Source organism: Rhipicephalus sanguineus, chromosome 5 (genome assembly GCF_013339695.2).
Source record: "Rhipicephalus sanguineus isolate Rsan-2018 chromosome 5, BIME_Rsan_1.4, whole genome shotgun sequence".
Taxonomy (NCBI): Eukaryota; Metazoa; Arthropoda; class Arachnida; order Ixodida; family Ixodidae; genus Rhipicephalus; species Rhipicephalus sanguineus.
In genome coordinates, this window is record NC_051180.1 from 19237693 (window position 1) to 19260505 (window position 22813).

Sequence of the window (22813 nt, forward strand, 5' to 3'; positions counted from 1 at the left end):
CACTGCGGTCCTGCAGGGCTCTACGGTACCAGCCTGGTGGTGTGGGACTGGACGTACAGACGTAAACTGCAGACCATCGACCTTGGTCCCGAAGGCACCATGCCGCTTGAAGTGCGCTTTCTTCACAACCCCGATGCCTCGGAAGGTTACGTTGGCTGCGCCTTGGGGGGAACCGTGTTCCGATTCTTCAAGACAGACGTGAGTGACTCGTTTCTGCTGCGAGGATGTCGTCACGTGGTTGTGATGTTGAAGAACGCAGCAGCCAAACGTGTAACGATTGTAGCCTTTTTGGTGAACTTGTGCCTAGCAAAACAAAACACTGGCTGTACAACGGTAGCGGCAGGCATTGGTCGCCGGACACCTGATCTACGGATACAATGAGCTGGTTATTTACGCGCGAGTCATGTGGCATTCGAGTACTGTCGATGGTGCTCGCGAGAGTTCTACGTGCTAAGAAAAAAAAAAGATTACCTGTTACACTTTTTGGTGAGTCCTGACTTGGCACACATACATATAACTCCCTAAAGATCCTCGTTAACTCTCCTTCAGGGAGTTTTAACTCTTTTTGAGGCGTGACTCTCCAAATGAAATATAAAATGCATTTTAAAAAAAGAGTTATATATGTGGCAAGTCAGGGCGCACAAAAAACGTATACCAAGAGAGAGAGAATTAAACTTTATTGCCTGACCAGGCGCGCGTTCCCTTCGCCCAGAGGTGGGTGACTTCCTTATTCCAGGTAGCCATGGCTTGCAGCTGATGCCAGAGCCCTGTCCACCAGTCGGAGCTGGTCCTCAGGGTTTAGTGACGTCAGCAACGCCTCCCACTGGTCTTCCGGATTTTCTTGGATGCTCTGTTCGTCTGTGGTCGGGATACTTGGGTTGTTTCGGCATCCACATGCCATGTGGTAAAGGGTGTTAGCACTCTCCGGGCAGTATATGCAGTTCCTAGTGAAGTTGCCGGGGTGCATTGCGTGGAGTAGTGTACCGTGCGGATAGGTGCCTGCCTGGAGCCTTCTCCAAGTCACTGCTTGCTCTCTAGTCAGCCTTTTGTGAGCAGGTGGATAGTGGCGTCGTTGCTTCCTGTAGTGCGCGAGTATTTCTGAATATTTCCTCGGTATTCGCTCCTCTGCGTTTCCGGAGTCCGAATATCGCTGCGGGGTAGCCCGGTGTGTGTGCTCTCGGGCTGCAGCATGCGCCGCTCGGTTCCCCGCTAGAGATTCATGCCTCGGTGTCCAGAGGATACTTGCATCTTCGAAGTCGCACTTGAGGAGAACTTGAAGGGCTGATCTGCTAATTGTTCCTTTTAGGAATCTTCGACACGCTTCTTGTGAATCTGTCACGATGGTTACTGACGAAGAACTTGTACTGAGAGCTAATGCAATGCCCAGTTCCTCTGCGGTGGTTACATCATTTGCATGTGTCGAAGCAGCAGCGAGCTCTCTACCCGTTTCATCCACCACGCTGGCTACATATTGGTTTACTCCTCGGTATTTTGCAGCATCCGTGTATCGTACGCTCTCATTGTTGTTATAGCTCGCTAGCTTTTTTTAAGTGCTGAATGTGCTATATTATTTTGTAACTATGGCCTTTCTACGTGCGAAAACCGCCATATGATCATAAGGCAGGCCGTAGTGGGGGACTCCCGATTAAATTTGACTACGTGAGGTTTTTTAAAAGTTCCCATTTCATTGGATGTTTTAGCAAAACGTTTTATTGGGCTAGTCGGTTTATGACTTCTGAAGAAAAAAATTGTAGCGCAAAACAACACAAGGCGCCAGTTCCGTGTTCCTTGTCTGCCCTCGTGTTTTTTTTTGCACTGCATCTTTTTGCTTCGGAAGTCTTTGAACGTCGAACGCCAAAATGCTCACATTCTACGACGTGGACGAACCTTATGAAAGCCCACGCGGTGAAAATCGATTTGGATTCCTCCACTCCTTGACGCCTCATAACAAGGTATGCAGAATTGGGGCGCCAAAGGTCACATTTTGATCTAATTGGGTTACCGCTATCTGCGATCAGAGCCAGTGTGCAGGAAAAAGTTCTCGCTTCTTCGTTATTACAAGCGTGAAAACTTATACCATGAAGCTTCCTTGATCTCGTACGTTTTTGACGCTTTTGCTGCGTACCAAATTGCAGGCGAAGGACGGGAGCTGGGCAGCCGAGAAAGTGATCTCAGTTCCAGCTAAGAAAGTAAAAGGATGGGCCATGGACGTGATGCCAGGTATGCAGAAAATTTGTTCGCCATTCAGTATGCAGACTTTTGCTTTGCTTCCAATATTTGCCGGAGTGGTTCGTAAATATTCGCAAGAATAGCTTAAATAAGATACTGTTTAGAGGAATGATGTGCGCGGAAAATTGAGCGATTTGAAACATATGGCACTTTTACAAATTCAACAACTCATTTTGCTGTATATCCTAGTTGCTAATGATGCCCGTAAATTTGTAAATGGCAGTTGAATGAGAGACGCACTAACAAGGTTTAAACCGATGCGATGTTAGCGGAAGTTATCTGGAAATCGTCACGTGGTTCATACGTAAAACGCTAAAGTTAGGTCAGTAATCATGTCACCGCGGGACTCAAACTCTGCTACTGCGGGTTGTAATGACAACATGCTCCCTACTAGAACGACTCTTTATGCATCACTCGCGTCACAACTGACGTAACGTTTACGCTGCTAAACTGCGGCGTTCACAAGCAATGCTTCTGTGCGGCTGCGTAAACGATGCTCGTGTTTACACAGAGACTTCAGTTTGACCCCTTCTGCACGCATGCCCCATTCAGCGATCATAACGGACATACTGATATCACTGGACGACCGGTTCCTTTACGTCGCCTGCTGGATCCATGGCGACGTGCGCCAATACGACATCACTGACACCAGCCACCCGAGCTTGGTGGGACAGGTAAGCGCTTGAACGTCGTGCCTCTCTTTAGTGTTGGCATGAGATACTTGCGGTTAGGTTTCAGGAGGAGGCAAAACGCCAGGCCTGCGCTGAAATCGCAGCACAGTCACAGCGAAAGCTGGAAGAGCGGCGTTTCTAGAGCCCGTTGTAAGCTCTCTTGGGGCTACAATAGAAGTACACTAGAATGGTACCCACTACGCCATAAATCACAATTTTTGTGAAGTTGGGAAGCACCTACTGAGACATTATTCGTCATTCTGCGGAGAAGCGAGGCACCAGCTACGCGTCTGTAAGGCATTATGTGTACTTTGTTGACGTGACGACGGATGACGATGAAGAATTATGGCTCAGCTCTTTGTAATGGGTTGGAAGCTTTAAACGGACCACCAGTTATGCAGTTTGGATTGGGTGACGCCCGGTCGCTATTTCCCTCTCCCGTCATCCCGTCATGCTGTATAACACACGTTGACGTGGGAGAGAGACGGGGGGGGGGGGGCGAGACCTTTACTGAGACCCCGAGGAAATGGATCATGCGCTTATGGGCTTCCTTGGCATCCAATACAAGTGCACTTGCGAGGAACCCACTACGCTCTAAATCATGGTAATTTTACTGAGACCCCGAGGAAATGGATCATGCGCTTATGGGCTTCCTTGGCAACCAATACAAGTGCACTTGCGAGGAACCCACTTCGCTATAAATCATTGTAGTTTTTGAGAAGTAGGGCAGCAGGCACTGTGCCATTTTTCGTCATTCTACGGAGAGCCGTGGTACCTGCTAAACACATGTGAGGCATGATGCGCACTTTGTTGATGCCGCGCCTGATGACGACGAAGACTTATGGCAGAACCCTTTGTAATGGGTTGGAAGCATACAACAACCTACTCGTTGCGCAATTCGCATTGTGCGACGCCTGCTTAGAGAATTCGCGTTGTGCGACGCTTGGTGCTTATTTTACTCTTCTACCACGCTATATTGCATATGCTAATGTGGTTCCTTCCCGAAATGAAGCCTGTATAGGACCTTTTTGCAAAGCAGCGTCAAGCACCGGCATGGCTCAGAGGTTGAATACTGGGCTCCCACGCAGAGGGCCCAGGTTCGAACCTCGTTCCATCCTGGAATTTTTTTCTTATTTAGTTTTTTTTTTCTTATTTCGAGCGATACTGGTTACGGACACCGGCGGCGGCGGCGGCGGCGGACAACTACGGCGCCAAAAACGGCCGGTGAAATGATCTCATAACAGCTTTCGCTGTAAAAAAGTGTAGAAGGCTGGATGATAACCAGGAAAGGACTACGGGTTGACTACCCTGCACCGGGGAAGGGAAAGTGTGGAATATAAAGGAGAGAGAGGGGGAGGAGATACGTGGCGAATCCGCGCTTGCGAGCCAGACGGCGCCACAAAGTCAAAGGCGTTCGCTCAGACAAGTCGCAGTCAAAAAACGCCAGGCCTGCGCTGAAACCGCAGCACAGTCACAGCGAAAGCTGGAAGAGCGGCGTTTCAGGAGCCCGTTGTAAGCTCTCTTGGGGCTACAATACAAGTACACTAGAAAGGTACCCACTACGCCATAAATCAAATTTTCGTGAAGTTGGGAAGCGCCTACTAAGCCATTATTCGTCATTCTGCGGAGAAGCGAGGCACCAGCTACACGTCTGTAAGGGATTATGTGCACTTTTGTTGACGCGACGACTGATGACGATGAAGAATTACGGCTAAAGCACAGACGTCCTTCACTACTTTTTAATGCGAAAGCCTTAAATGCCTCACCAAACGCGAAATTTGACCGTCGGCGTCGGCGGCGTCAACACGAGTGATGCAGAAAATCATCACGTGAATGCGTCGCCATGTGATGTCATAGAGCGCCAAAATTTGACATCATGACATCAATATGACGTCACATATTGCGACGTCATATGATGACGTCATCGCGTGAAATCGTCGCTTGTTCAAAGGTGGTCCGTTGATGGAGCCAGTGCAAAACTAGGTGAAGTGCAGAAAGCTTGCAATGCCTCCGATCCTGGAGGCAGTGCAAAACCGCGTTAGGTGCAGAAAGATTTCGGAGGTGGAAGCGCGGCATGCACTGCCGTGTGTCCAACAGATGAGATGAGATACTGACGAGGAAATTTACTGACCCTGGTCTGGACTAGATTAACCCGGTTTCGATTAATGAGTACTTACTAATTAGTAGTACAAGAGGAAGAGTGCCGTAACTGAATCAGACAGTGTGCGCCCTCGGTTCTGAAATAACTGAGTAAAAAAAAAAGTAACATGGAAATAAAAAAAAGAAAGAACCTACGTGCCCAAAGTGCTTCATTTGCTTTCTTTTGCTTCACTCTTCTTGCTTCTCAAGTAACCGCTGGTGAAATATATTTAATGGTAGCGGTGAACCTTGAGAACTGTGTTTTGATAATCTAACTCTTCACCACTTGGAAGGAATTTCGTCCTTAGTAAATGAATTTTAGCGAGGACCATGCATTCGAAGTACGTAATTAAAGAAAGCACAGTGATTAGACACTTACGTTTAACTCGACATCGGATTCCGAGATGTTATAAAATAATAGTTTGCAAGGACATGTTTTTAAATGGTCTCGGATGTGCTGTCGACGACGCTGGGTCGCAGGCGCAAAAGATATCCTCCCTGCCGTCTCCACTGGCGTGCCCGTTGAATCTTGGTCTTGAGTCGAAAGGGACGCAAGTATTGAGCCAGCAGCAATCCTAGAAAGCCCGTGGGCATTCGAGAGACTATTCATTGTGATGTCGGCCGCACTCTCGCACCGTTAGTTATCATTAGACGCGAGCAAACTTTCCCACGAGGGCACCTGCGTGGAAAGGCTGCAGGATCGTTAAGGTCGCGTTTCTTCCCCCAGGGTGCGCTGGCCTCGTTACACCGTGCGTTGCGAGCAGCTACTCGTCGTCGCCAAAGCGACGTCGTTTGTTCAACTCAAGAAGATGCCGTGAGAAAAAAAAAAAGTCTCTCTCGGTTTGGCTGGAAAGCTTTCGGTCTTTAGATGCCGTGCGAATACTGGAGAAAGAGACGTCACTGGATTGGGGGATCGATACTTGTAAGCGTGTATGCGTAGGCTAACGTTCCTTATCATTTATCTTTAGCAGAGTTACGACCGCTGCGTGTAACAGCACGGAGGCGAGAAGGCTGCTGAAATTGACGCGGGCTGAAGAAATGTTGACGTACGCATGCACTCGCCGCACTATAGCCGGCTACAAGCTAAGAATAAATGTAAGATCCGCCCACTGCCGTCGCTGTACCACCAAGAGAGAATTTGCGTAGGTGCACCAGCCAATTGCAATTGCTCATTTCCGTGACGTCAAGCACCGTACGTGTATTTCAGGTCGGTGGTTTTCTTATGCAGACAGGTGTTCGCGCCGCTGGTTTTCGGTCGAAAACATGAACTTCCTGGCAAATTTCGGCAAAGATTCCGACGTCACCGCTCGGTGAAACGTAATATTTAGGTAGGGACAACAAACTTTTAATTATTAACATGCGTAGTACTTACATTACGAGTGAAAAAGCACTTATGGTTACAACGGAAACCTCCTAGCGGTGATTCTCTTGCGCAAGTGAATGGCAGGCGAACGGCACGTCTGGGGCCGGAGCTTGTACTTAATCTTAGGTTGTAACCGACTATAGTTTTTCCGATTCCAGGTCATGTCATTGTCTTGCCGTCATTTTCCTCCTAAACGATAGGAAACTGGTTAACTTGTTTATGGGGTTTAACCTCCCAAAACCACTGAGGCTATGAGAGACGCCGTAGTGGATGGCTTCACATAATTTCGACCACCTGTGGGAGTTCTTTAACGCGACGGCTTGATATGAAACTGCGCTTACACATTTAGAGGCTGCAAGCATAACGACCGAACGACGGTTATACTGGTGGTAAGGAGTGCTGACGCTAAAGTAAAATGTTATAATAGTTATATGCAATAAATGTTAACAGTGCTACAGGTCCTAAAGCATTCGCCTTTACTAAAAAATGACATTTATTTCCTCTTAAGCTTGATACCGACGGCTTTGAATCACATGCGTCGAAAAATCTCGCGTTTCCTAACCAAAAAATTAACGGAGATGCCACAACACCTAGAGGGAACTGTTATAAACCAGAGAAGTTTTATTCTACGGCAGTGCCAATTAATGACTGCAACGACACCTGGCTTTAGAGGTTAAAGCTACCCGAAGGTCGCGGGATCGAATCCCTGCCGTCGCGGCCGTATTTTCGATGGAGGCGTAAATGCTCGAGGCCCATGTGCTTAGAGAGAGAGAGAGAATTTATTTACAGAAAGGCAGAGAGGTCGGCCTGAGCTATAGTTTGCTCTGGCCTGCTACTCTACACGGGGGAGGGGGGACAGGGGAGCGAAAGAGTGATGAATGACGATGGTCAGGTAGGGAGATGAGAATATAGTTCGTGACGCTGGGGCAAATCTAAAGACGTGCATCCAGTCCAGTGGCTTGTAAGAAGGCTACGACTGCTTCTATGACCACACTTGTGCTGCTGACGTCAGGCCAAGGACCTAACACAACCTCATCGGTTAAAGGCCTACTATGATACCGCCCAATAGATGAGATCAGTTTTTGTCGTTCTCGTGCGTACGCTGGACAGGCGCAAAATATATGTTGAAGTGTCTCTGGTATCCGACAATGACCACAATCGGGACCTGTGTCACTGCAGCCGATCAAGTGGGCATAGCGTCTTGTGAATGCCACACCAAGACGAACGCGGTGAATGATGCATGTCATATTTCGCTTCAGCTTGTGAGGCATAGGAAACTTCATTTCTGGGTCCCATTTATGAAGCCGCTTGTGCCGGCGTTCTGGTTTGTTCCAGTGCTCCGAAGTGTAGGTGCGCATTACTTGCCGAAGTAAGGCGTTAGTGTCTGCTCGCGAAAACGCAATGCACACTTCCGGGGCATTATGTAAAGCTGTTTTAGCTTCGGCGTCAGCCTTTTCATTCCCCATCACGCCACAGTGAGCAGGTATCCACTGGAATGTTACATGATGTCCATTTTTCATAGCATCCATGTGCTTAGATTTAGGTGCACGTCAAGGAACCACAGGTGGCCAAACTTTCCGGAGCCCTCCAATACGGCGTCCCTCATAATCCATCCATCCATCCATCCATCCATCCATCCATCCATCCATCCATCCATCCATCCATGTGCTTAGATTTAGGTGCACGTCAAGGAACCACATCCATCCATCCATCCATCCATCCATCCATCCATCCATCCATCCATCCATCCATCCATCCATCCATCCATCCATCCATCCATCCATCCATGTGCTTAGATTTAGGTGCACGTCAAGGAACCACAGGTGGCCAAACTTTCCGGAGCCCTCCAATACGGCGTCCCTCATAATCATATCGTGGCTTTGGGACGTTAAACCCCAACAATAATTATTAATTATTATAGACGTTAAAGCTTGCCGACGCGCTGCCTAAATGCACGGTGAAACTCAAGGAAGGAAGGAAAACGAGAAAGACAGGGATGTTAACCAGTTTGGCATAACCGGTATGCTGCCCTGCACAGGGGAAGGGATGGGGGAGATTGAAAGAAGAGTAAAGAAAGAGAGAACGAGATGGGTTTGCGTGATATCTGAGTATATGTGATTACATACATGTTTGTCACCTTTCCGGTCATGTCGTCGTCATACATACCGACCTTTTCATGTTGCTTCTCTGTATGTTTGAATCGGTGAGTCCCCAGCTTTGATGCTCAGTTAGTTCCTTCATTTCTCGTGGTTTAATGAGCGTTTGCTCGAGTAAGATACTGAACGCAATTGCAGGTATTCACGGGAGGTTCCATTTACAAGAGCGGGCCTGTCAAGGTGCTTCGTGACGAAGAGCTGAAGGTACGCATTTCAAGGCGTTTCAGTGTTACAGGGTGCACTGCGTTGGCGTAGCAAGGGGGGAGGTTGGAGGGTTTCAAACCCTCCCCCACCCCCGAAAATTTTCAATTTTGCATGTGTAATATACGCGCACGCATACAAACGCACGCACGAACACCATAAAGTATCGGTGACCACCCTCCCCCCTCCTCCCCCCCCCCCAGAAAAAATTCTGGCTACGCTACTGGTGCACTGGTATTCTTCTTCTTCTTCTTCTTCTTCTTCTTCTTCTTCTTCTTCTTCTTATTATTATTATTATTATTATTATTATTATTATTATTATTATTATTATTATTATTATTATTATTATTATTATTATTATTCATAACAGCTGGTTCCCCCCCCCCCCCCCAATAATTGACGGATCTGACTCAGGACATCATAGCGATCATAGTCGCCTATGCAAATGAGGTGAATAGAGAGGCAGGTACAGAATATACCGAAAGCAGAAAGGGTCGCATAAAACATAAGTATCCTCTTTGCTAACCTGCACAGGGGAAAACTTGAGGATAGACAAAAAAAGTACTTCGATGTTATCGTATACCTTTCTTCTGCTATGAGGTGCAGCCGTCTATAGAACAAGTTTTAGGGCCCGGAAAGCTCTACATGCACAGCGTTTGTATTTCGCAACAAAGCTGTTGTGACGAACGATACGGTTCACATTTAAAGCGAACGCCTGTTGTACGTTTATTTCAACTAGAGGAAAAACGAAAGCTGATACGATGCGTTAGACTTACACGCTTTGTAATGAAAAGGTACGGCAACTGAAAGCTGCATTCAAATAGAACAATGCATTATGAATAGTACTGCACACAATGTGCATCGTTTTTGAACACAGCGTTTTTAAAAAGAATTCCGAAAAGTTTAGTCGCTAGATGAACACATGCTTTCGATGAAGTTATACGATGATCACGTTCACCTTTCTTGGATGCGAGTTCCTAACTTTGTGGTAGTCTTTTTAATGGTTATCCTTCAAAATAATGACCTTGATTCCCCATTCATTATGAAGTCTCGCGTTGCTTAAGGAGAAACGAACAATTATATAAAAAAATTCCTAGAGTTGGGATTATTATAAGCCCTAACAGTTCCCTTCCACAGAACTTTCGACGTTCAGGTTCACGGCCGCTCAAGCCCACGTGCACCGCAGAATGAGGGTCGCGTTACTGTTCTGAGAATGAGGCAGGTAACATGACCTCGCTATTTTTAACGGGGCATGTACATGTCCTGCTAAGAATAAGACTTTTCTTTGTACTGTTATTGACGAGCGTGTCTTCTTACCAGCGACTTGGCTCGGCCACGCTGCTATGGTAACACCGACGCAACGCTGAATAATCCCGGGCAGCTTACTCGATGACGTCACACATAGGGTGGAGATCACGTCCCGGTCTTATAATTCGGAAACAAGACACCTCCTGCATTAGAATAAGAAAGGGCGCGTACATAACGAAGAAACTTTTTTGTTTTTCTGTCTTGGTTCTTCAGTCTACATGTGCTAGCAGGTACTCAAAGACAAATCGCTTACCAGCGTCCAAAGGGACAGCCGTTTATAAATGAGTCGTGCGCGTAATACGAAAGACGTCGGTTATTACTTCTACATTGTCCGCCAAGGTGGTACAGTAGTTATGGTACTCGGCTGTTGACCCGAAGGCTGGGGGTACGATCCCGGCCGCGGCAGTCGCATTTCGATGAAGGCGAAATGCTAGGTGCAAGTTCCGCTCATTTTGCACTGCATGAGTAACGGAGACTGGATAACGAACATATACGAGTAGTATACAGTGATGTAGCTTTTATACTTTATGTTGCCTTGCTGGCACTGGAAACTATCATTTACATCCTTGGTCATCGGTCTGTACAGTTCTGTGAGTCACGGCGTCTTTTCGACAAACTTTATTTTTGCCTTTTCCCTTACCCTCTTTTGGACAGGGGCACCGCATATCTGGCCGACTGATTCTCGGCAACACTATCCCATCTGCCTGTCCTCCGCTGCGCTTTTAAATTCTTGTTCCTCCTCTTCTCAAAACGTCTTCTTCGTTACGGCCGTGTCGTGGTTTTCGCGGGCGTACTTATTGTCCAAGGTGGGATGCCGCGTGTATTTATACTTCATGTAAGAACTTTCTGAAGTCTCCTTTCTGTGTAATTACGGGCCTAATGTTTGTCACCAAGAATAGAGTGTTCTTTACGGGCTGGTGCGTGTGATATTGCCGTCTCTGTGCTTATGACATGTGTTAGTGAGTGTAGTGTTTGTTCTTCCTTTTCTCTTTCTTTCCTCCCTAGCAGCTTTTATTTAGAGTAGACGAGAAGTGTTAAAGGTAAAGGGGCCCACCTTCCGATTTTCTTCTTTGATAGGAGATTAAGAAAGAAAAAAAATTACCCAGCAAGCAACAATAATGCCTCTCCAGAGACCTTTAGCTCAGGGGCGTAGCCAAGGGGGGGGGGGGGGGGGGGGGTTGGGGGGGTTCAACCCCCCCCCCGAAATTTTTCAGTTTTGCTTGCGTAAATATACACGCACACATACAAACGCACGCACGAACATACATAAAGTATGGTTGAACCCCCCCCCCCCCGAAAAAAATTTCTGGCTACGCCCCTGCTTTAGCTGACAAAGAAGGAAGCTTTAGCTCCACAGAAAAAAAAAAGCGTGATGTCTAATGCGTGCCACGTCCAACGCCGGCGACGTGCAGGTTATTTTCGTTGAGGCGTGGGTGGGTTCTGTCTGTGAAAGGAAGAGCGGCGTGGGCGTAAAAGGAGAGCACCTGCACTACTGGTCACTCGGGCAACAACAACTAGTACGAGCTATACAGAAAAAACGGTAGCAACGGAATGCAGAAAACCGAAAGTACAGCGTCCGCAAAGCATCCGCACATGAAGGGAGATAAAACGTAAACGGCCTTCTTCCAAGACGCTATGTCGACCACCAAGAAAGGAAAATGCAGGATGCAGAAAGCACGAAGGACGGCGAACATTCACAAGGTAGACAAAGGTAGCGTGGACGAACGGAGATCGATATTCAATTTTTCGCTCAATACAGACTATTCATGCGAAGAGTAGGGAACTTAACGTGGGCCGGCTGTCGGTGCCGGAAGTGTGCATAATCGTACAAACGTACTTCCTGATCCGTAATAAAAAAAAAAGAAAGAAAAAAGTGAGAAGGAAATAAAGGAACGGTGGAAGAGAAAAATAAAGAGAAAAAGAAAAATGAGAGGCGAAGGATCGACAGGTAGGCGTGGGAGAATCACTGACAAGGTAGCGCAAACAGACTGCTAACTTCGCGGCACGTTTGCAAGCGGCGACTGCAGTGTAGCAGAGAAAGCAGAAATCCTGAAGCCTGGGCCTTCAGCGGCTTTGCGACGTTACCATGGAAACGTCAGAGCCCACTCCACGCCGGCGTGCGTCTGTTCCTGTTCGGTCCTCTCGACCGTGCGGCAAAGCATCGGAGCTTTCAGGTGAAAACAGTTTTACGGAAGATTAAATCGAGAGCGTGCAACTAATTGCCGAACGATGCTGCAGGCCCCATCCACTTTGATCGCAAACAGGCTCATTCCCGGAAGCGGTGGCAGAGCAGCCACATCTGCCTCGGCTTCGGGACTAACTTCGCCGGGCTAATCTGCTTTGCTGTTTCGGTGGTTCCCTCCCCGCAGTTCTGGTTTATATCTGCGTGCTTCTGAGCGGCACTCTTTTTCGTCCTGTTTTGATGACGACAGAAAAAAGGAACTGTTCCAGTCGCGCTTGATAAGATTAAACTAGGCCGTTAGTTATCGTTCGACTAGATTTATAAGAACAGGCGCTCGAAGTAGCGAAAGCATTCGACGATATCGGGGGATTACAGCGGCATTCCGCGGGTTCCGCTAATAACTAGAACGAGAAGTGAAGATAAATTCGCTTGTTTATTATTACTTTTTCCTCGGTTTGTTTATAATATTGCACATCTAACATTGGCATTGTCTTTCCTCGCAATTTTTGAGAGACGTTTAAAGGGCCCTACCTCAGGTGACATTCTTAAAAACATATTTGTAATATTTACGCGCCCCGCGCACAGTGTGCAATATTGATCGTATTTCGTAGAAATGGATGCGTTTTGTGCCGTGGAAAGTCTGCATACTAAAGACACAGAATACAATCCGTGCCCCTTCTGTTTTTTCTGCTTCCTTCTTCACACGTCGTGACGCCAACAGGATGAAGCACATTTCATATTATTATTGCGATAGCAATTATATGGACAGTCTCGACGGGTTTTTGCCGTCGCCGTTGCCGTCATGTCCTTTCGGTATGAAATAATAATTGATAAGATCCCCCGCGCAATGTATGTTCCACCGCGGGTAAAAGCGCGTGATCGGGGGGGACGAACGCAGCCGTAGCAGAGGTCAAACGAGCCGGCCCATTTCCGCCGCTCGGAGGGTCATGCGGTAACATTACCCCGCTCGGGAGGCCTGCCGTTTATCAGTCAACCAAGCAATTAAGTATTGAGTTACATTCAAACAAATACGGTACGCGCTGCCTTCCGGGCACATTTGCTCTGCAGCCCTTCCGCGGCCGTCTTCTTTTCCATGTTTGTTTCCGCCACACCCAGAACATCCATAGACATACATGCGATAAGCTATAACTAATTGCGTGTATGTGTCCGGTGCAGTTTGAGCGTTTCAACTCAAAGTGAATTGTTTTGACAAACTGGCACTGATCACTTTTGAGGGATTTAATAAAAAAATAAAAAAAAGGTTCATAAAAATTCACCGACGATAACGGTTTTGCCTAATGCGAATTCTGAGCGCAGCTTTTAGGTGTTTTGATTTTGCGATAAGTTTAGGCGCGACTGTCTCGCTAACCTGGAGACCGCGGAAGGCAGCCCGTGGGCGCGTTCCACAACAGCCGTCGCAGACAGGCATCCATTCATGCAGCGCTTTGTTTCCATATATAGTATCGGTGGACGCCCTCGCCGCATGCCTTAGTGATGACGTCATCGGCGACGGAGCGCACTACTGTGGCGCCGCGAATGGCCGCCGCGGAACCTGTCGTATCGCCTCTGTCGTTCCCTCCTCCTCGCGCTCTCCTCGCTATCGCCGTCTTTCATCCTCCCTTGCGCTCCGCGTTCGCTCTTTCGTCCTCGTTCGCTCTGGCGGTTACGACGACGCCGACGCCGCTCAACGCAGGAACGGGCGCCTTAGAGCTGCGCTCCGAAAACTTGTTTATTATGGGCGAACTTGTGCCCGGAATCTAAGGGTCCGCTAGAGCGTTCCACGCACAAAGTGTCCATTCGACCAACGCACGTCTTCTTCTCTCCCAAGCCTCGCAGGTCAACCCCTTTCTCGTGCCCGTTCGCAAGAGGCATGCGCTGCGCTGTCGCAAGAAGCGCGAGCAAGCACGAGGCATTGCAGACGCTAACACTGCGGCTCGCTGCGCTCCGCGTTTGCTCTCGTTCGTCCTTGTTCGCTCTATCGGTTACGCCGGCGACGGTGACGCCGCTGAACGCAGGAACGGGCGTGTAAGAGCTACGCTCTAAATCCAGTCGAGCGTGTCCACATAATTGCTGTCTCAATAAATGAGTACTTGCGGTTGTATGTGCATGACAGGATAGCATGCAACAGCTCATATGTAACAAATTTTTCATGTCATAGCGTTTTACGGACCCTTCATATTTCTGCGTTCATTAACTTTGTTCATAGGATTGATGGAGCAGGATTAACATTTATTCATTCGAGGGTTAGGTCTGCACAGAGGGAGATCCTTAATCTAGTGCTCCTGCGGGCTTTGCTGCGCTTCGTCCCGTTGTATGATAGGTAAAGGACAGCGCGACAAAACTTAACGCTGAGAGACTAAACACCACAGAACGAGCGTTGGCTGCCGACTGAAGACTTTCGTGACATGGCATTGTATCAGCTGTCGCTGATTGTTCAGACTCGAGCTGGTCTGCACGGCCTCCCAGTGCTCAGGTGTAGGCTATGGGTGCTTATATGGGCTGCTGTGCATTGCGGCACGCCCTGGTGATGATGCAAAGAGGCGAACTCGTTACATAGATGGCATCAAGGAGGTTATATACTATTTCTTCTGGAGTGGAAGTGGCGCCCCCGTAAGTGAAGCCGGTCGCCGCCATATTGCAAAAGGAAAAACTCGGAAGCAGACGACGGAGTGCGCTCCGTTGCCCCGCCGTCGCAGTTGTCTTTGGGGACGGTGGCATGCTTTTGTAAAGCAGTTAAACGTTTTACGAGGCCATGGTGACTTCGTGCGTCGCTTATGGCTGCACAAATCGCAATAAGCAGACGTCTGGGATCACTTTTCACGTGTAAGTGTCCTCACTTCGTTCGCTGACGATTGTCTGTTTTTCGTGCATGCTGTTAAACTGGAAACAATTTGAAAGGTGCGCATACATGTAATACATGCGTACAGTTGTAGCGACGAAAATTTTACGCTTTAAATGCTCGCTGACACGACGTTGTACGTGCTTTTTAAGTGTATACACGAAGTGGGTGCAGTCTAGCTGGACGTACCGAGCATTATTGGTACGAGTAGGAAGTCTGAACGCCCTTAGATTCCGAGCTTTCTGGTGTTTTCTTGCAAGTCAAGACTGGCGGCGTGCATGCATATTTATCCGGTGCATGGATATCGAATTTGATGCATGTTTATCGAGGAATTGGCAAACGCAACATTCCATGACGTGATTATCCGTGTTACATGTTTCCAAAAGACTGCGCGCAGCGTACTACCTGGGAAGATGCCGGTCGAAGAAGTTGTTAGAGAGCTAGACCTGCTCGACCAGCTCTGACCACCTCTGCTCCATGTAAAACAATTTTATCTGTAAAATAAGGTGCCGCCCGTTTCATGGCCGATCCCCCGCGGTGGGTTGCGCCAGGTTGCCAAGGAGCAACCAACCAACCAATCACCTCTGCTCTATTCACTTCGCAGAATACTGCTTCGACAGAACGTGGCAGACGGCCTGGCAGTGTACCTACAATTTTTCCTGCTTTCCCAGCGCATCTACAAAAGCCTGTTAGTTTCTACCTCCTTGACGTAGCTTCAACACAAATAGTTACGAAAACAAGAAATTGCGGCAAAACCAAGATGTAACTCTTTTGAAATCCGACCAAACCGGAACCGAAACACCGAAGGACGCGGCTGCTTTACTTTTTTATGCGTCTAGTCTGAGAGGGCGAGAGCTACTGGCTGGAGCTACCTCGTTTCGAGGCTGTGCGCGCTGCGCTTGCCGTGATGGCACACGTCGCCCACGTAGGTTAATGCTTGCGAATGGTCCTTCTGGCCAAATGTTCGCGTTATGAATGTGTGCTTATGTAAAGAGAATAAGTGCGTTCCACGTTAGCTTGTGGTTACCCCTTGAACACTGACGCCGTTACAACACAAAAACCCAGTTCCTAGTAACACACATGTAATTACAGTGCGCCAGCGCGCTCGATATACGAAGCACCCCTTCGACAACATATTATTCTGAAAGTCTGCAGCTGACAATGGTTGTATGACATAATTTGTTTCATAAACGAGAAGAGGCAACTGTTCGTGGGTTTAAAGCAGTTTCCATCTCATTTTTTGATTGTGGGACTGCAAACCAACGCGCGCGCCGCGCGTATTCCATTGCCGTCTATGGCGGTCGCGCCGTATTTTTCCTCTAGCTACATGGCCGCCGGCGGCTTCACTTGCTCCCGTTGGCGGCGGCCGGGACTGCCACTCCAGAGGTTCTATAGAACCTCCTTGGATGGCATACTGTGGAGTATAATGTGGGTGTGTGGAGTGTAGTAGGCATATACGTGGGGACACGTGTTTCTTTCGAGTTGCCTCTACGCCACTGCTTTCTCTTGCGCGAGAGTTTGGTGTGGCGGCGGGTAGGTTTGACGACTGAGCCGGTGGTGTTGCCGAAGCGCGCCATGTTTTAGGGGCACTGGCAAGGTCGTCTTCATGCGGCACCAGGATGGCACGAGCTGGGGTTACAGCGTGCGCGCATTGATTCGCGATAAAAGAACTTGGCGGGCAGGCACGGACACAACAGGAGAGATCAAGACAGCTATTGTGCCCGTGTCTGCACGGCTGCCTTATTTTATCATGAATCCGTACCAACTAGCTCGACTTTCTGTCGTTCTAAGCGCACTGATTTCCGCGAAGGACTTGTGGCTTCGTGTTCGTACGATGACAACGCTGGCCGAGTTCTCGTAGTCGGTGAGAGCTACGGGTTGAGATGAAAACAGACTAATGGTCTGTGAACAGGCCCAGGCACGAATATTTGCGTTTTAATAGGCTTTCAAAGCTAACTTCTTTAAATCTTCGTGAACGAGAGTACTACTGGAACTTGAGCTTGACAATGGAAATAAGAATATTATGTCAACTTCGCGAGAAACGTATCTAAAGAAACGTGCAGACATCGTCGAGAGAAGCGAATACACTGGGAGTGCGCCTATTGGTTAATACCTGCTTAACTGGGTCCCGCGATCGGTTCCTCATTGCACCATGTGGAAAAGAGGGTTCGCATCCTTATGTAGCTTTTATGATTTGTTGATAAACAGGAGCTAGACTGGACTCACCAAAGCCAACTGTAGGGATGCATACATTTACCTCGATCGTTCGGGTTGTGAAAGGCTTTTGTGTGAGCGCGCCCACATGCTTGAATAGCCTCAAGTTCTGGAGCACTCGTATGATAGCCTAAGGTGTGCTGAAAATGCTGAAAAGGCGACTACGGTCCGCATTCGCGTATCTTCATCTTATACTGAATCACCATGCGCCCTTTCTTTACCTTTGTTATGTTGCAAGAGTGGCCTGGAGTTTCACACTGTATCCGGAAAGAAACCCGGAAGCATCAATGACACGCAAACAAATAGGATAAAGTTGCAGGCAGTAAACGGTCAATAAACTTCCGAGAATCAGTTGCATTAACGAAGCATACAGGTAGATAATGTGGCTGCGTCTCTGAAGCATGCATGTTTCTCCATGTGTACTTGCGTGCTATAGTTCTATAAACGTTGCGTGCTATGTCATGTTCAGTCTCTGTTATGTTTGTGCGGCCAATGTATATGTATATTTTACCGTACCGTCACAGCCGCAGTTCCTAAGCAGACAAAGATACCGAGGGGGTTCATAACTCGGAAAACACAGTGCATTAGGTTATGCGATGGCCAGGCTAGACGGTAACATAACCAAGCGCTTCAGTGTGAGCAATCCGAGTGCCGCCACTAGGACGCAGCTCGAGAGGGAAAAGTCAGTGGAGAGAGTAAACCAATCGAAAAGCGTGGCACTGTTTCATTGCGATCGGGAATGAAAAGACGGGGTAAACAAAAAGAAAGAAAACAAGAGCCGTTGCGGAGCCGACGGGAGCCGCATCCCCAGAGGGACGCAAGTGAGTTCGCCGAGGAAGCAATTTCTTGTACAACGCGTGCCTTTCCCTATAGCCGATGGTGTAGGAGCGCGCGTCGGCGTACACTTGCGGCTCGGGGATTCGTCCACTGACACTGCTCGAGTGTAGGCCTGCACTGGTTCTCCGCTGGGACAGGCCTCGCATCGAGTGTCGACGGCGAGCTTGCAGCAGCTTATGCTCGTCGCGGAGTGGAGCTGGTGGGTGCTCGCAAGCCCAGATTACAGCTAACGGAGGACGACGCGCTCTCGCTACGTGTGGATCGCCACGTTGCATCGCTTCCTCGCGTAGGCGGTAGTGATGCAGAACTATCGGCAAATTGACTATCGATAGTATCGATAGTTTTTTTGAAACTATCGATAGTGCAAACAAACTATCAATTGTGCTACTATCGACAAACTATCGATAGTGCAATTGGTAGTACCATCGTTAATATTACTATAGCGATATTACTATATTACTGCCACGCGTGTTTATTGTTTTGTTTTGACGTATTCGGGTTTAACCCACAAAGACTGTTAGTAACGTTTCACACAGACCGCGCCGGTATGTTTGAGAAGGTTCACAATTGTTTGATGTCATTCTGTTACGCGCCAGACGCGAATGGTCAAGTTTATTCGAGAGCTTACGCGAGCACCAGCGATAACGCTGGAAGGTTTGATGACTGATGTATGAACGACGCGTTCCACCGATGATCAGATTTCTCAACGGCTGATGACTGCTCCCGCCCCTATCAGTGCCCAGCATGTATCGTTTGTATTTTGAGTTTTGATTTTCTGGACACAAATTCGTCCAAATAAAGAGCTCCGTATTTCCTAGTCTTGCTGCAGCATTCTTCACCGTCACAACCACGTGACAATACTATCGATAGTGGTGTGAATAATGATGCGGTTGCTGGCCGGCCATATTGCCAAAATATTTGCGATAGCCTATTACCAGCTTCGCTTAATTTATGAGCAATTTTTGGCAGATAAATTAATTATTTCCGCAGTCAAAATGGCGGAATATGTCCATCAATAAATTCGTATCCAAAAGCGACCAGTTACAGCTTAAAGTTAACTTGGTATTTTTTTTATTTTGAAATCAAAAAATGCAATATCAATTTGAAGCCGCGCAGTCCTACCATATGTAAAGGCTTCCTTTCCGCTACAGCAGAACAGTTTGACTTTATGATCATGTGTCAGCAAAGCACTCTGGTGAAGAACACAAGCATGTCAACTTTCTTGCCCTTCAGCCTGGCTCCACTATGTACCATGCGCGCGGAAAACCAAGTTTATTCTGCAGTGAGTCCGCGCTGTTGATATTATACTATCGATAGTACCATTGAATTTTTTACTATCGATAGCGCTATCGATAGTACTTTTCACCATCGATAGTTCGATAGTGACTCAGCTATCGATAGTATCGATAGTACCATCGATAGTTCTGCATCACTAGTAGGCGGGCATTGGGAGGCGAGCTTCCCGCTAAGCGTGTGGACCTGGAAAACGAATCACCGCTGTGTGCTAGCTCGATGGTGAAAGACGGCCTATGCGAAGCGGTGAAATTAGGCCTTCGCGGAAGGCTGCGTGTGGCGCGCGCACGGTCGTTGTTGCTTGACTCGCTTGCCGTGATAGAGACAACAGTGCGAATGTACAGTGCCTTTCTGTTGAATCAAGCGGAAGATAACATGCAGGGAACAAATGAAGAAAGAGGCCATGAGACAGGGGCGGCAACAGACGGGGACACAGGAGGGGGCCGGGGGGGGGGGGGTGTCGATATATTTGCCTCCCCCCTTTCCCCCCAAAAGAAAACATTGTCGAAACCCAACACATAAGTTCCCCGAGCCTTCCCGAGAGAAGCGAGAGAGAGGAACGTATGACGCTAACATTTGAAAATGGTACTTACACTCTATGCATTTCAGAATTTACTTCATTTAGGTGCTCATTTAAGAACCCTATATGGTCAAAATTAAGCTGGAGTTCCCCACAACGGGGTACCTCATAAACATATGGTTGTTTTGGCACGTAAGACCATGGAAATTCTTCTTCTTCTTCTTCTTATTATTATTATTATTATTGTTATTATTATTGTTATTATTATTATTATTATTACTATTACAATTTACTTTAAAAGAAAGGAGAACTGCTCGAACTTAAAAAAAAGCATGAAATTGATTAAACGCTTCGCCAGCCGATTCTTTCGAAGATACAAACAGGCTAAAACAAAAATGTGGACAGACTGACAGCTCGCGAATCCATAAAAGGAAGGCAGTCTGAGAAGTAGAAAACGCAACGTTGCGAGGCAGTTTTATATCGCGAGTTCCGCCTACGTCGTTTTGATAAGCCACGCTCCAAACACATCGAGCGAGGGGCGCGCAGTGCCTGCTTACCGCGTTGTAACAGGCAAACAACTTCGACAGCTGCTCACTGAATTCTAAATACAAACAAAACATTGCCAGAAGTAGTAGAGAGAGATGCCACAAGCAAAGCCAGCTGCGCTAGCTCGCCCCCCAACCCATTTGAGGTCTCCTTGCCTCATTGAACACATCTCGCCTCGCTGCATCCGCAAATGCAAATTCCGGTCATTTGTTTTTTCCGCTCGCAGTCTGCCCGCTTTCAAGCTCGCGTGGCGAACACATTAATCTCCCCAACGCGAAAACAACAACAACAACATGAACAAAGAACACAAGCAACAAACGAGCCCGTAGAAACGAACCACGATGGCCATGCAGTGCGGTCGACTTCCCTTTCCCGCCAACTCTTTCTCACCGAAAGCAATGAGTTCCTCTGCAGAATGTTCGTAACGACCGCGCGTCTCTTCCTTGCGTACATTCCCAGATTGCTCAAGCGGTGCGCTACTGCATGAGGGCCGAACACGTTTCTCTGATAGCCAACACGGCTAACCGCTGTTGAACAGAAACCGCCACAACGGCGCGCACGTTTTTTTACGTGAATATCGAAAAATTCACAGGGTCCCTTAAGGGGTATTCAGACGGGGGAGAAATGCTCGGGGGAGACGAGGGGATTGCGGATCACGTGATAGCGACGTCACGGATTAGCGAGTGGGCGTGACACCCCCCCGGGCCTCCTAGGGCGAGACGGGGACCTTCTCCCCGAAAGAACAAACAATCCCCCGGCGATCTGGGATATAGCCAAATTTCGAGCTCTTGTTCGGCCACATTTTTGCACTTGCTTCTGCAAAGAGCGGCAGCGGGTGTACAGTCTGCAGCTCGTCAAACGGGTGGTGCAAGCCACCAGAGTAGTCTAGTAACACTGGTCTCCCCCTCCGTTCGCCTCGCCCGTGTGATTGGGGGGCATTTGTGGAGACGTCTCCACGCGAGCTGACGTCACTAGGCTCCGCCTTTATCTCCCGAGCATTTCTCCCCCGTCTGAATACCCCTTTATAGCCGCCTCGGTGGTATATATAGTGCTTACAGTGCTCGGCTGCTGACCGGAAGGTCGCGGGTTCGATCCCGGTCGCGGCGGTCGCATTTCGACGTGGGCGAAATGCTAGAGGCCCGTATACTGTGCGGCGCCAGCGCGCGTTAAAAAACACCAGGTGGTCAAAATTTCCGGATCCCTTCATTACGGTGTACCTCATAATCATATCGGGGTTTTGGCACGTAAAACCCGAGATATTATTATTACAGACTGACCTGTAAGATGACTCGAAGGCGAAAGTCATGTTCTTTTTCTTCTCAATCGGCGTATCGATCGTCCCCCGCCCACTCCGTAAGCATTCTGCGCCTGACGTGGTTTTGCACTGCCTCCAGGATCGCAGGAATTGCAAGCTTTCTACTCTTCACGTGGTTTGGCACTGCCTCCGTGATAGGCCCACTTTTGACCAAGCGACGATGTCATGTGATGACATCATCGTATGTGACGCCACGTTTTGTGATGTCATAGTGACGTCATGATGACGTCACGAATTTCGCTGATCTGTGACGTCGTGATGATGTCATATGATGACGTCATCACGTGATGATATTTTGCATCACTCGTGCCGACGCCGACACCGCGGGACGAAGCCGCCGCCGACGGTCGATTTTCGTGTTTGGTGAGGCATCTAAGGCTTTCGCCTTCAGCAAATTGCGGAGTGTGTCATTAACTTATTGGAGAGGCGCGGCGAAGAAACGCTCCGGCTAAATCGTTCAGAGCGTGCCCTGCTTTGCCGTCGTGATTTGGCATTCCCTTGTTCTTTCGCGGTTGCCGGCGTCGTGTAGCGCGAGGCACCATTTGCGTTGCGGGTGCATGCGCGTGCGTCACAGTTGCGTAACAAAACGTCGTTCGTGGCCCGCGCTTCCAGAAAACTGCTCTCTTTCGCAAGAATGTTTCTACTTTGGCCAACATTTCGATTTATGCAATTTATGACAGCGATAAGAGAGATGACTGCATGGGCGCGACTTGCGTAAGTTAGACAGACTTTCCCGAAAAGACGAACAGCAGTGCGTGCGGCTTGACTAAGGAACGCATCCGTATCTGCCGATTTTCTACATCACTATATTCACGCGCTGTCAGCACAACTTATGGCTTGGCAGCTGGCTCCGTCGCCGTCACGCTCACTCTAATGTGGATCACTAACTGATCCATCGAAAAGAATGATATTCTTCTCTTCCTTAAAGGGGCACTATAAAGAGAAACAATGAATTGGTTTAGATAGATAAATTGTGCTTTGAGAACTCTAATGTTAATTT

At 48.3% G+C, this 22813-nt stretch overlaps 1 protein-coding gene across 1 annotated transcript in view; it reads left to right on the forward strand.

The window, feature by feature from the left end:
- LOC119393328 (methanethiol oxidase) overlaps window positions 1-22813 on the forward strand; it is a 97823-nt gene that overhangs the window by 61770 nt on the left and 13240 nt on the right. Inside the window, exons 6-9 of the mRNA XM_037660294.2 lie at window positions 17-198; window positions 2136-2220; window positions 2782-2903; window positions 8697-8762. Coding sequence (XP_037516222.1) covers window positions 17-198; window positions 2136-2220; window positions 2782-2903; window positions 8697-8762 — 455 coding nt within the window. The remainder of the gene's footprint in view (window positions 1-16; window positions 199-2135; window positions 2221-2781; window positions 2904-8696; window positions 8763-22813) is intronic.